A 12,965-nucleotide genomic window follows, 5' to 3' on the forward strand; every position below is an offset into this window, starting at 1 on the left:
AGATGAACTAGAAGGGGTAGACGTGAATGAATAAATAAAAAGGGGTTTAAACGAGGCAAGAAAGATCGTAAGGCAAGCTCGCAAGCCGTCAATTCGCCTCGTGCAATGATCAACTCTTAGGTATGGATGCCTTCGAGATTACGCCACGCCAATCCTCAAGACACGGAGCACCGAATACCAAGACGAGCGAATACCAAGACGAGCGACAGAGAGCAATAAAAGGTAATCAACTGATGCTCATTCTAAGATTAATCCGCATGACGTCAGCTATATCTTATTTTATTTATTATTATTTTTTTTAATAGGCACACCTAACGCCTTCGCCAATAAGCGCAAAGACAAAGAGACAAACACAATAACAACGACGACAGCGACTGGCGCGACCGCGGCATATCCGGCTGCCAAAACGTAGCTGCCGCGCCGCCCCGCCCGGAATACCCAACGAGTCCGAATGAATGAAATGAACGGGATCCATGAATCGTAATTCAAGACCCGCGGAGGAGAACGGCGGCGGGGTGAGCGAGCGTGGGTATGTAAATAATCGAACGCACACACGAACGCACACACACACACGCACTAACGGACGGACAGAGACACGCGCACAAGCATACACGCACATACAAGCTGCTCCCCTTCGTTTTGATTTCTTTCACTTTCTTTATTTTTCTTTCTCTTTCTCTCTCTCTCTCTTTCCATTGTTCCTTTAGCCTTAAAGCTTGTCCATTACAGGCACTCGCCTTCCTTTCCTACCTGTCTAACGACCACGCCCTTTCAAGGTAGCACTCCAATGTCCGTAAGATTCAGGTCCTCCTACCCCTGTCCCCACCTCCTACCCCCCTCTCTCTAGCCTTGTGGAGGTTGGACCTCTCTCTCTCTCTCTCTCTCTCTCTCTCTCTCTCTCTCTCTCTCTCTCTCTCTCTCTCTCTCTCTCTGTGTGTGCTTCTTCCAGATTTCGATGCCGAGATGCCACGAGCGGGAGCTAAATTCAGCTAGACGAAGGTAATGTGACACAACCTCCACTATACCAGCACTCCAGGCCAGACACAACTGTGGTCGCAGGCTCAGGTAACGCTTTAAGAGTGAACACACATAACAACCCACCCCCCTCCCCTGGTACACACGGACGCACACAATCGTATACGTACTGAGGGATACATGGGAACATACACTCAGAAAGACACAGAAGGATATACACACTCATTTACTCGTGTGTGTCTGCCTGTTTCCCTGTCTGTCTGTGCCTGTCTCCCAAGACCTTCGCGCGCCCCGACCGTGAGCTTTCTAGACACCGCGCCAGTCTTCGCGTACCCTCCTCCCGCTTCTCCCTCTCGGCAGGTCGGTCGGGTTCGCCTCGTCCCTCTCGAGTCGCGGGTTCACAAGGCACGTCCTCAAGCCTTGTATCCGGGTCGTGCCGGGGTCTGGGGCACTCCTGTGGTATGCCCACGTCCGAGGAGGAGGAGGAGGAGGAGGAGGAGGAGGGGGTGGTAGAGGGGGCGGACCGTACCTGCATACATACTCCCTGCCCGACCGTGCCCAGGAATCTCTACCTAAGTGTGGGTACAACCACCAGGGAGGAGGAGGAGGAGGAGGAGGAGGAGGAGGAGGAGGAGGAGGAGGAGGAGGAGGAGGAGGAGGAGAGGGAGGGGGGCAGATATCATCAGCCTACCAACCTACCTACGTACGTACCTACCTACTTATCATCTCCTCCTCCTCCTCGTTCTCTACAACTATCATAAAAAAAATACACATCATCCACCAACACTGACAACAACAACAGCAAAACGAAATCAATAAATAAAAACGGTAATAATCAATGAGTTGCAAATACCAGTCGAGTTACATCCAACGCCACCGGAATATCAAGTTCTGTCTGCGACTTCTGTTACAAACAACGAATCGCCAAAAAAAGAGAAAATAAAGAAGAGAAAAAAATATATAGAAAGACAAAAAACAAGGAAATAAAAATAAATAAGAGGGACATCACGCCGCCATGGGAATGTACCCCGATCGTATTTAGAAAGCAAGAGATCTTAAAAAAAGGAGGAGGGGGAGTGGAGGGGTGAGATGGATAACTGTAAGGGGGGTGAAGAAAACGAGAGAGAGAGAGAGAGAGAGAGAGAGAGAGAGAGAGAGAGAGAGAGAGAGAGAGAGAGAGAGAGAGAGAGAGAGAGAGAGAGAGAGAGAGAGAGAGAGAGAGAGAAATGTGGAGGGGGGAGGGGAGGGGCTGACTGTGGAATGCTGGGAATGTCTACCTCTCCCGTCCAACCTGTGCATCCTCTCCCCCCCTCACCTCCCCCCTGCCGAATAGCTTAGCTCCCCCTTTCACCACAAAAGGAGAGGGGCGGGAGGAAGGGGGGGGGATATAAGACCTATAACAGGCATACACAAACTACCATGCCAATACATGCCTATTAGTCCATTCATTCATTCACCTTCTCTCTCTCTCTCTCTCTCTCTCTCTCTCTCTCTCTCTCTCTCTCTCTCTCTCTCTCTCATTCCCCTGAGAGAGAGAATGAGACGGCTAACGAAAGCAAGGATCAACTTATAAAAGCCTTAAAAAACATCTCCCCCTCCCCCTCCCCCTTCTCCTCCCTCTGATAACACGAATGAATGGAAAGGTTCAGGTAAGTGGGGGAGGGGGGGAGGGGGGGAGGAGGAGGAGTGGTAGGAAGGGGAGATATCAAGGGTCAAAGGTAGGTCGTAAAATTCACAGAAAACCAAGGGAAGGGAGAAAGGGTGGGTGGGAGAGAAGGAGGGGAGGAGGGAAGGGGGCGACGGAGTGAGAGGGAGAGAGAATAAAAGAGGGAAAAAATATTCAATGAGATACTAAATATATATCTAAAAAAAAACAAAAAAAAAACAGAAAACTACCAATGAGATGAATGGTGTTTCTGGGTAAGAGAGAGAGAGAGAGAGAGAGAGATGGGGCGGGGGGGAGGGGGAGGGGGGAAGGGGAGGGAAAAAAGCTGAACGGAGGCACATGAATGAGAACCCCATCAAGCTATCCCCTTCAAACACTGAACACCTCAAACGCACTCACGCACCCAGCCCTAACAAAGGCCTCGATCGCCTTCCACATACTCCGCCATTCACGACAAAGTCCCTTGTATCCAGAACTAAATAATGATAATGAATAAAGAACAGTTACATTTCATACGGAAATCAACACCAAAAGATAGGAGAAGGTGATTGTAGATTCACAGGATAAAGCGTGGTGGTGGGTAGGTGGGTGGGTGGGTGAGAGAATGAGAGAATGAGAGGGTGGAAGGGTGAGAGAGATGGAGGGTACAATTCAAGATTATGGCAATCTCTATGCGCTCCGTGGGGGTCGAAGGGGGGTATCGATATCCAAGGGGGAATGAGAACCGGAAACGAGAAACGAAAGGGATCGCGATAAGAACGGAGATAGACGTAGAGGATGATACACAGATCTATCTATTTATCTATATACATATACACACACACACACACACACACACACACACACACACACACACACATATATATATATATATATATATATATATATATATATATATAGAGAGAGAGAGAGAGAGAGAGAGCGAAAGAGAGAGAGAGGAGCAAGAACACACGATTGGAAGATCAATTTCAATCTAGACCTAGACAAAGAGGTGAGATGGAGATGAGGTAGAGGAAATAACAGATGTCAAACGGGCATTAACAACACAGGAAAGTGAAACAGCAGGTAGAGAGAAAAGTAGGGGGGGTGGAGAGAGTGAGGGGGAGGGGGGAGTGACCTACCCGAGAAAGGGTGTTTGTTAGCCACGGGGGTGAGGGATGAGGGTAGGCTAGTAGTGGGAGGAGGGAGGGGGAGGGGGGAGAAGGGGGAGGAGGAAGGGGTAGAAGGGTCTTCGCCATGAATGGGGGAAGGAAAATATGAATGAATGAGCTCTCACGTAGGAACGGACCCATACCCCCCTTAACCCTTACCCCAAAGACTGGCAAAAGGGAAAAGGAAAGACTGCACGGATGGAATCAGACTCGGAGGGAATATTTGGCAAAGAAAAAAAATATATATAATGCAATCTTATGAGGATTAGAGTAGGAAATAAAAATGCAACATGCAAAGATACACTTATCTACACCATACCAAGAGGTGGATGGAGAGAGAGAGAGAGAGAGAGAGAGAGAGAGAGAGAGATTCCTCGGATAAAAAACAACACGAATACAAAAACAAAAGAACATCACTTGTTCCTACCTCAGGACCTCTTTACTTACGCCATAACCACGACGAGATGGGGGGGGGGGCGCAATGACCTTGTACCTTTTGACTGTGTCACGTGTCATGTGCCACGTATGCAAAGGGTTGGCACACAATAATGCAAAGCACGAGCCACCCCCGAGCGACGAGGTAAACAAACATACATACATACATACATAGACACATACATACATACATACACACATGAATCGTTTCCCCTAGTCATCTTTAACACCCGTACCCCACCTACTCCTTCCATCCCTACCCCCTCCCCCTCTACCTCCAAGGTGGATGGGTATAAAGTAGTGGGGGTAGGGGGTGCGAGGGGAGAGGAGTGGATGTGGATTGTGGGGGGGGGGGGATGGAGACTATAGTGTTGCCACATGGTGGGCTCCTACTTATCACCTCTGAACCAATTTGTTGTTTATACACGCCAATGGAGGGACTTGAGTTGCCACTTCGTCCCCGTCTATTTAACTACCTTCGCCTTCTCAACTGATCGCTTGTTGCCTGGTCTTGCAATGCACAAAAGGGCGCTTGCAACGGCGTGGCAATCTTGATGACCAAGATTTACGAGCGCATTACCGTTAAATATCAAATAAATATTCTATCTACGTTTTGTAACTCCAACGATATCAACATCAAACGGAGTTCAAGGTTTATATAAAAAATAATCTCAATTCAATAAATATATTCATTCAGTCTTTTGGTAATTCATACTGGTGACCAGTCGAGGGGGAGGGGGGGGTGGGCTCAGAGATGAGGAGGGCTCAGGAGATGAGGGGGGGGGGCGAGTCACCTACACGAATTAAGAGGGTAGTGAGGGTAAAAGGGGAGATAGGAGGAAGAGATGGAGGGGGAAAGAGGAAGGAGAGGAAGAGGAAATGGAAGGAGAGAGTGGAGGAAGAAGGATAGAGGAGGAGGAAGAGGAGGGAGTAGTAGGCATAGAAAGGGGAAGAGGGGGAAGGGGGTAAGAAGGGGAGGGGGGGGAAGAGGGTAAGAAGGGGAGGGGGGGAGGAGGATGAGGAGCAGGAGGATGAGGAGGAGAGGTGAACAGGGAGAGGAAAAAGTCGTACCAAAGGCGCCAGTCTACCAGTTCTTATCGCGTCTTATATCGCTTTATCGTACAGCTTATCCTCTCCGAAGGCCCTGCCACTTTACCCTCCCCCCCTCTTAAAAAAAAGAAAGCCAAAAAGTCCTCATTCAGCATGTGCATTTATGCTAATGAATGCGTGCGCGGCAGGTGTGACAGGTGAGGGTCGCGTTCCGCAAGGAGGGGGTAGGGGAAGGGGTAGGGGTGATGGAGGAGGTGGGGAACAAATCTAAATCGCCGACGCGGCGGAATCACACCCAGACCGGAAGACTCGGATCGTTTTTTTTTTCTTTCTTTTTTTGTCGTCGCCAGCGTACATGCGCGCTCGCACACCACACCTGACACCAGTACCGCTCTTCACGCTCACCTATGGGTAATCCCCCCTTCCCCTTCCTCTCCCTCCCTTCCTCCCCCTCTCCCGACTCGCCATCACCCCGCTCCTTTCACCACTTCCGGATTAGCGGTTTTGTCGTTTTGTCTGACGGATTTCTGATTTGTTTTTTCAGACTCTTAATCTTTACTACCTTTTGCCTGAGTCTAGACCTTTAACTCGCTCCCTCCAAAACTACCCAACTACCAACCTGCCCGCCTTTCCCTCCTGAAACTCCTCGAATCCGCCATCACTAACCACTGCCCACGACCCTTCCCCACCAAAGCAACACTTCTTCGAAACCAAACGCCTCTACCACACACAAACAAAAAACAAAAACAAAAGCACAAAGACCAGACACTCACCCTAATCTTGTGTCTATTAAGCGCATCTCTGTCCCCGGAGTTCTTGGCGTTGCCGAGGAAAAGGTGTGGCAAGATCTCCACAGGGAAGCCCAGGTCGTCGAGAGGGGTGTCCCTCCCGAGGCTGGAGTCGCACGCTCCTTCCACGTCCTCCTCGGCCTCCAGGCACGTGATCCTCAGGCTCTTAAAGCCCACGATCGGCGGCTCGTTGGGCAGCGCGCTCTCGCACCACTCGGGAAACCGCGACCGGAACTCTTCGAAGCCACCTGTCGGGAACGTTACAGGGTTAAATATCGTGAGAGGATTAAAAGTGGTTCTAAATGTTTTTTTTCTGGGTTGGTATATGTTGTTTAGGCTGTTTTAAGTATGTTAGGTTATAGATGTTTTAGATACGTCATGTTTAGGTTGGAATTCGCTGGAATGTAAGTTTGGAGACCACGGTGAAAGGCCTATCAGTGCGCAGGAGAATTAGTAGTAATACTCCAAATCTTTCTTTCCCGTAGATACTGCATCTGCCATGTAAGGACTCCCCTCCCATCGACAGAGCCCTTATCAGCGATCCGCGAGAAACATAGCTCATCGTTTTAATCGGAACTGGGTATTACGATCATGAAAACACAAACACACATTCATGTAACGTTTGGACCATGAAGCACCCCCGCCTATGGCCACGTCACATGCACGCGCCCACACACCCCCGGGCTACGTCACACAGCAAACAAAATGGGCGGAAGATGTCACAGTCGGAGGTCCATACGAGACGAGGCTGACCGACGTCGCCCCTACAACCGGAAGCTTGCGGCCGACGCTTGACCAGTCCGGGAAATCTCCACTCGGTACTGGTGTACTCAAGCACCGCGGCGACGGTCAGTTGAGTGTACTCCTCCTCCTCCTCCTCCTCTTCCCCTACCTCCCCCTCCTCTTATAGCTCCTCCTCCTCTCTTTACCTTGCCTAATTCTCCACCTCTTCTTCCCCTGCCTCTTCCTCCTTTTCTTCTCCCTCCGGCTTTTCCCAGCCTCCCCCCTCCGCCTCTTCCCCCAGTTCCCCACCTACTCCCCCTCCCCCTCCGGCTGCCTAACTAACCCCCGTGGGCTGCGGTGGGGAGGAAGGCCTGAGCAAAACCTTCCTCCCTCGAGTGGGCGGCGGCGGCGGCGAAGGCCTGCTCCTCCTCCTCCGCCTGGTACAAAACTTCCCCGAGAGGCGACGACAGGCCGAAGCTCATCCCTCCAGTTCCTTTAACGTTGTCCTTATCATCCAATCCCTCCCCCCTTCTCTCCTCGTCCCCTCCTCTCTGCCCCCTTTCTCCACCTCCGGTGTGTAGGGGAGCGAGGGACCTTTCGCCAATACGAAGGCCTTTCATCGCGGGGCAAAGCGGCTAGGCAAAGTGGGTCTAAAGTGACGGTGACCGAAGCCTCCAGGCCATACCTTGTTTACACCCGAAACTCCCCTTCTATCCCCCGTCCCTCCCTATCTCCCTCCTGCCAAGAGGGAGGAGAGGAGGGGAGAGAGTCAGGGAGGGAGAGAGGAGGGAAGGAGAGAGATGGAGGGGGAGGGAGAAAGAGAGAGAATGAGAGAGAGAGAGAGAGAGAGAGAGAGAGAGAGAGAGAGAGAGAGAGAGAGAGAGAGAGAGAGAGGAGAGAGAGAGAGAGGACAGAGAGAGAGAGGAGAGAGAGAGAGAGAGAGAGAGAGAGAGAGAGAGAGAGAGAGAGAGAGAGAGAGAGAGAGAGAGAGAGAGAGAGAGAGAGAGAGAGAGAGAGAGAGAGAGAGACAACAGCAGAACACGTGGGTATCGACCGAGGAGCACGTGGCCCAAAAACCGTGACGGAGCCTCCCATGAGCCCGGCGCTCGGCTCCTTCGCGTGGCCCGCCGGAGCGCCGTGGAGACAGCGCGGGGAGGGCACAGACGCCTTCCAAGTCCGTAAATGACGTCACACGCACACGCACGCAGCCAGCCAACCATCAACAACAAAGAAAATTTCTAAAAACATTGACACAACAGGCCATCTGGCGTCTTCTTATCCCCTCCTTCCCCGTGTTGATCTCCGACAGCACGTCTCTTGCTCGACAGCTCGTCTCTCGCACGCTCGCACGCACGCACGAACACACGAACACACACACACACACACGCATGCACGCACTAACACACACACAAACACACACACACACACGCATGCACGCACTAACACACACACACACACACTCCCGCGACCGGCACAAGAAACGGCGCTGGAATCTGCCCTGGCCATCAACCTCCAGTTAATAGCGGCTTTAATTAAGCTAGCGGAGTCGAGAATGCCACGGCGGCAATCATTATACAACGCCGTAATTAGCAGATCATCAAAAAGGAAAAAAAAAAAAGCAACAAAAAACAACAACAGAACTCTCATGTGGCAAATAAGCACTTCGGACTCACGGCTTGTCTAATGACACCTCACTTGTTGCGAGGAAACAGCTCGGTCGGGCGGGAGCAATGGGCAGCCTTCCCTCTCGGCGACGGCGAAACGGATACATATGCACACGTTCACATATTTGAGCGCGCTCACACACACACGCGTACATGGAGGGTCTGCTACCCCCTTCCCGTTTGAAAAGGAACAGTTGGACGATAGAGGAACCTTTTTCACAGAGAGATGGGGGAGGGGGGGGAAGAGGGGTGGTGAGAAGGGCCACACCATGATAAAAGCGCTCTTTGCTCTTTGCACTAATTCCTAAGAAAGACGTCTTTGGGGAATGCGGCGGAAGGAAATTCCCAGCGACGGCATGACATCCGTACTACACACTACTCCACACTCATTACCGTATTAACTCTCGACCGCTAAATGATAGTCGCCAGCCGTCTCAACACGAAGACATGTACGGGGCCTCGCATGCGCACACGCGAGCACGCGAACGTACAGTAACATATTACTCCCCACAGTCCACACCTGCATACTCAAGCATGCACGCACGCACGCACGCACACACACACACACACATGCGCGCGCGCGCGCGCGCGCACATACGCGCGTTCATACACGCACGCATGTACACACAAGCGGAGACCTCAGTTTGGCACTGACGACTTTTGCCAATGAAAATGACGCTCCCTCGTACGACTGATGTAAAAGGACGTCTTAGGCAGACACGCGTGTAAAAAGAAATTCGAAAAAAATAGAAGGGGAGGGGGAGGGGGAAGGGGAGGGAGAGAGAAGCTAAATGCATGGTAACATAGCAAATGCATGGTTATACCCACCGGACAGTCCGGTCTCTCAGATTCGAGCACACGATTGCGCGCGAGCAGGCGCGCCACGCCGAGACTTGCATCACGAATCTGCGAGGAAAATTGTCCAAATAAAGACAAAGAGTGGCCAAGCTGAGGCTCACATTCCAGCACACCCGCCGACTCCAGGACCCCTCTCGTCCACCCACTCCCCCCTCCCCCCCAGCCGCCCACCAACCGCCCACAGTACATGGACTTGCCGAAGGAGGGTCGTGCGGGCGGCCCGCGTTGTGAGGGAATGCAAGGGGCGGAGGCCTCGGAGGGCAGCGCCGCAGAGGGAAAGGAAAAGGAAACCGCCGCCATGGCACAAGGAAACGAGCAAGGAGGAACGGCGCCTTGTGAGGTGCGGGCGCTCAAGGCGCGAGTGTGAGGGGTTTGGGCGGCGGAATGAGGGAGTGAGTGTGAGGGCCGGTAGGGGCGTTGAATGAGGAGGCCGCGAAGAGAGAACTCGTAGAGGATAGTTTATGTATGAGATAACAAACATCTTGAAGACGTCTCCCTCCTCCCCTCGCACCTTGTGCCTTCAAGCGCCCCGCGCATGCGAGTGAATGACTTCATGGTAAAAACTTGGAGCGAGAGATGAAAAAAGAACATAAAGAAACTGAAAATCCGAAAAATGTTGACTTTGCCCAGAACGGATACTAAAACCCCAGAGACACAAACAAACACACATATGTGAATACATGTCGCAGCATTTGCACACGAACGACTTGTACGTGTGAATAGTGGGGGCTGTGCGTGTGCGCGCGCTCGTGTGCGGAGCGGCCGCGCCAGCCTGCAGCCAGACATAATTACTCACATTCCTTCACGTCCCACCAGCCTTCTCTTGAGCTGGCCACGGTCATGCTGCTGCTGGTGTGGCGGTGGTGGTGGTGGTGAAGGTGTGTGGTGGTGGTGGCCGTGTGGTAGTGAATGGTGGGCCGGCGGTAAAGAGGTGGGGGCGGGAAGACCGCCCGGGACCACAAGGGAGCGACAACGACGGCGACGACGACCACGAGCGATGGTGGGCTAACCAGTGCCACGGGTGCCGACAAGCCATCGGCGACGAGGCACCGTCTTGGCAGCAGAGGATTTTTGAGCCAGAGGCATCGCGATTTTTTCTTAAATACGTTATTCGCAACAAGCGGCACAAGGGGGGGGGGGGATAGAATGAAAGAGAGAAGACGAAAGAGAGAGAGAAGTCGAGAGTATGAGAGAGAGGACGAGCGAAAGAGAGGGAAAGAGGAAAAGACAGAGGGGAAAAAATAGGTAGATAGATAGATAGAGCAATTCGGATTTACTAGGGCTTATCGTGCACCGGATACCCGGTTCAACCACCATGTACCCGTTACACTGCTGACGTCATCATTACCCAGAGTAGGGAGTGGGAGTCGCATAGCATAATGGGGAAGAAGGGGAAGGGGGAAGGAGGGGCGGGGTCAAAAGAATATAAAGGAACCGAGGGGAAAAACAGACAAAGCAATGAACAACAACAAACAAAATAAAATCACTCACGACCAAAAACAAGTCAAATACGCCAAATAAAAGGGAGTAAATGAAAAGAAAGACAAAATACCGAAAGCAAGACGACAAACAAGAAAACAAGTCGAGCCAGAACGGAAACAAGTCTATGGGGTCACGCTCGATACCCAAGCTAGCTTAGGTTACAGAGCTTAGGTGATCGCCCCCCTCCCCCTCCCCATCCTCTTCCCTCTCCCTCTCTCAATTCTCCTCCACTGTCCCTTCTCCCCTCTACTTCCCTTAACCCTTTCCCTCCCCCTCCTTCCCTCTTCCTCTCCCCCTCCCCATCCTCTTCCCTCTCCCTCTCTCAATTCTCCTCTACTGTCCCTTCTCCCCTCTACTTCCCTTAACCCTTTCCCTTTTCTTTATTCCCTTTACCTCTACCCCTTTTCTTCCTTTTCCCTCTCCTCCACACCAGCAGCGAGGGGTACTGGAGCGAAAGAGGGAGGACTCTATTCCCTTTACCTCTACCCCTTTTCTTCCTTTTCCCTCTCCTCCACACCAGCAGCGAGGGGTACTGGAGCGAAAAATCTCCTCCACTGTCCCTTCTCCTCTACTTCCTTAACCCTTCTCTTCTCCCTTTGCTTTATTCCTTTACTTACCATTTTTCCTTTTCCCTTCCCACAAAGGGAGGAGGGGCGGAAGCGAAGAGAGGGAAAGGGGAAGGAGGGAAGGAGGGAAGGAGGGAAGGAGGGAAGGAGGGAAGGGGAGAAGGGGAGAAGGGGGGAAGGGGAGAAGGAGGAGGAAAGGAGGGAAGGAGGGGGAGAAGGAAGGGGAAGAGTGAAGGGTGCGGGTTGTGGATCTTCTGAAGACGAGAACTTGTCGTAGCCTTGTTAACTGATAGCCTTGTGGCGCGGGGGGACTATCGCAAACTGCTACTAAACACGTAGGGAAGGGGTGGGGGTGGGGGTGGGGGGGAGTTCCCCTCACTATAAACTCAGGGCGGGGATGAAGGTAAGGTGAGGTGCGGTGGGGGAGGGGGGGGGTCTGGTTTATATAACCCATTTCTGGAACGAAGATATCGCCGCAGTTGCTGAATATTAATCACTCGATCATATTCGGGAATGAATGAATCTCACCAATTCACTAACGAATCACGTTTTACCGCGGCACATGACCTGAGATAATCAATCTACTCCTTCGCCATCTTCAAATAGCCTTCGAGGAGTGTGTACCTCAACCCGTTCGCACTCCTCTCCTTATAGCAAGTGTACGTTGCGCGAACAATTTAATTGCGCCCCTTGATCAACCCAACGCCATCTTGATGCACGTACATGCCTCTGTGACAGCTACGTGCCAAAAGCTGATTTCAAAAACCCCAAAGATAGAAATAAAAAACTGCTGCGTATGGCAACACTGAAATCAATCTTCAATGACATTTATAACAAATTCTCGACCGTGTACAACGACCATCTATCATAAGCAGCCACCAACTACACGCTTACCCCCCCCCCCTTCCTCCTTCCACCCTTCACAACTGGGCCCGGACAGCTGAGCTACAGGTGATCAGGTGTTACGGGACTTCATCTAGCTAGTCCTTACGTCATCCGGACGCAAGGTTCAAGTTCGCGCGCCAACGTCTCCCCGCTGGTATTTTCCTTCCATTCATATAAGCGGAGAGGGAGAGATGGGTGAGGTTGGGGGTAGGGAAGGGGGAGGAGAGAAAGAAAGAAAGAAAGAGGGAGAGAGAGAAAGAGAGAGAAGGAGAGAAACGAAGAGAGAGGATGAGAGGAGGAGAGAGAGAAGAGAGAGAGAGAGCAAGAGAGGAGAGAGAGATGGAGAGAGAGACCGTTCGGAGAGAGAGAGAGAGAGAGAGAGAGAGAGAGAGAGAGAGAGAGAGAGAGAGAGAGAGAGAGAGAGAGAGACCACGACAAGTACGCGATGGGGCACACCAGTTCCACACGACAACTCGCGCGACCGACCCGGAACCTCTTCCGAGTCTCGCGTTTTCTACGAGCATCTCTTTCCTTCTAAGGTTTCTTTCTCGCCTTCTGCGTACTTCCTGTCCGTCACTTCTAGTAAGGCGCACTTGGTGACGTCTTCCTTAGCCCCGGGAAGAAACCAGCTAGACGGGCGTGGTACCCGGGAGAAGGGGACAGGGAGGGAGGGGGATGTTTGTTTATATGTATGCATGTATATGCGTATGTGCGTGTGACTA

General features: G+C 51.9%; 1 protein-coding gene across 1 annotated transcript in view; it reads right to left on the bottom strand.

Annotated features, from left to right (window-relative positions):
- The window catches only part of LOC122262430 (dual specificity protein phosphatase 6), a 43,652-nt gene that overhangs the window by 20,522 nt on the left and 10,165 nt on the right, over positions 1-12,965 (bottom strand). The window contains exon 2 of the mRNA XM_043030425.2: positions 6,051-6,313. Coding sequence (XP_042886359.1) covers positions 6,051-6,313 — 263 coding nt within the window. The remainder of the gene's footprint in view (positions 1-6,050; positions 6,314-12,965) is intronic.

This window comes from Penaeus japonicus, unplaced genomic scaffold (genome assembly GCF_977035675.1).
Source record: "Penaeus japonicus unplaced genomic scaffold, GWHDUDI00000001_assembly GWHDUDI00000007, whole genome shotgun sequence".
NCBI lineage: Eukaryota > Metazoa > Arthropoda > Malacostraca > Decapoda > Penaeidae > Penaeus > Penaeus japonicus.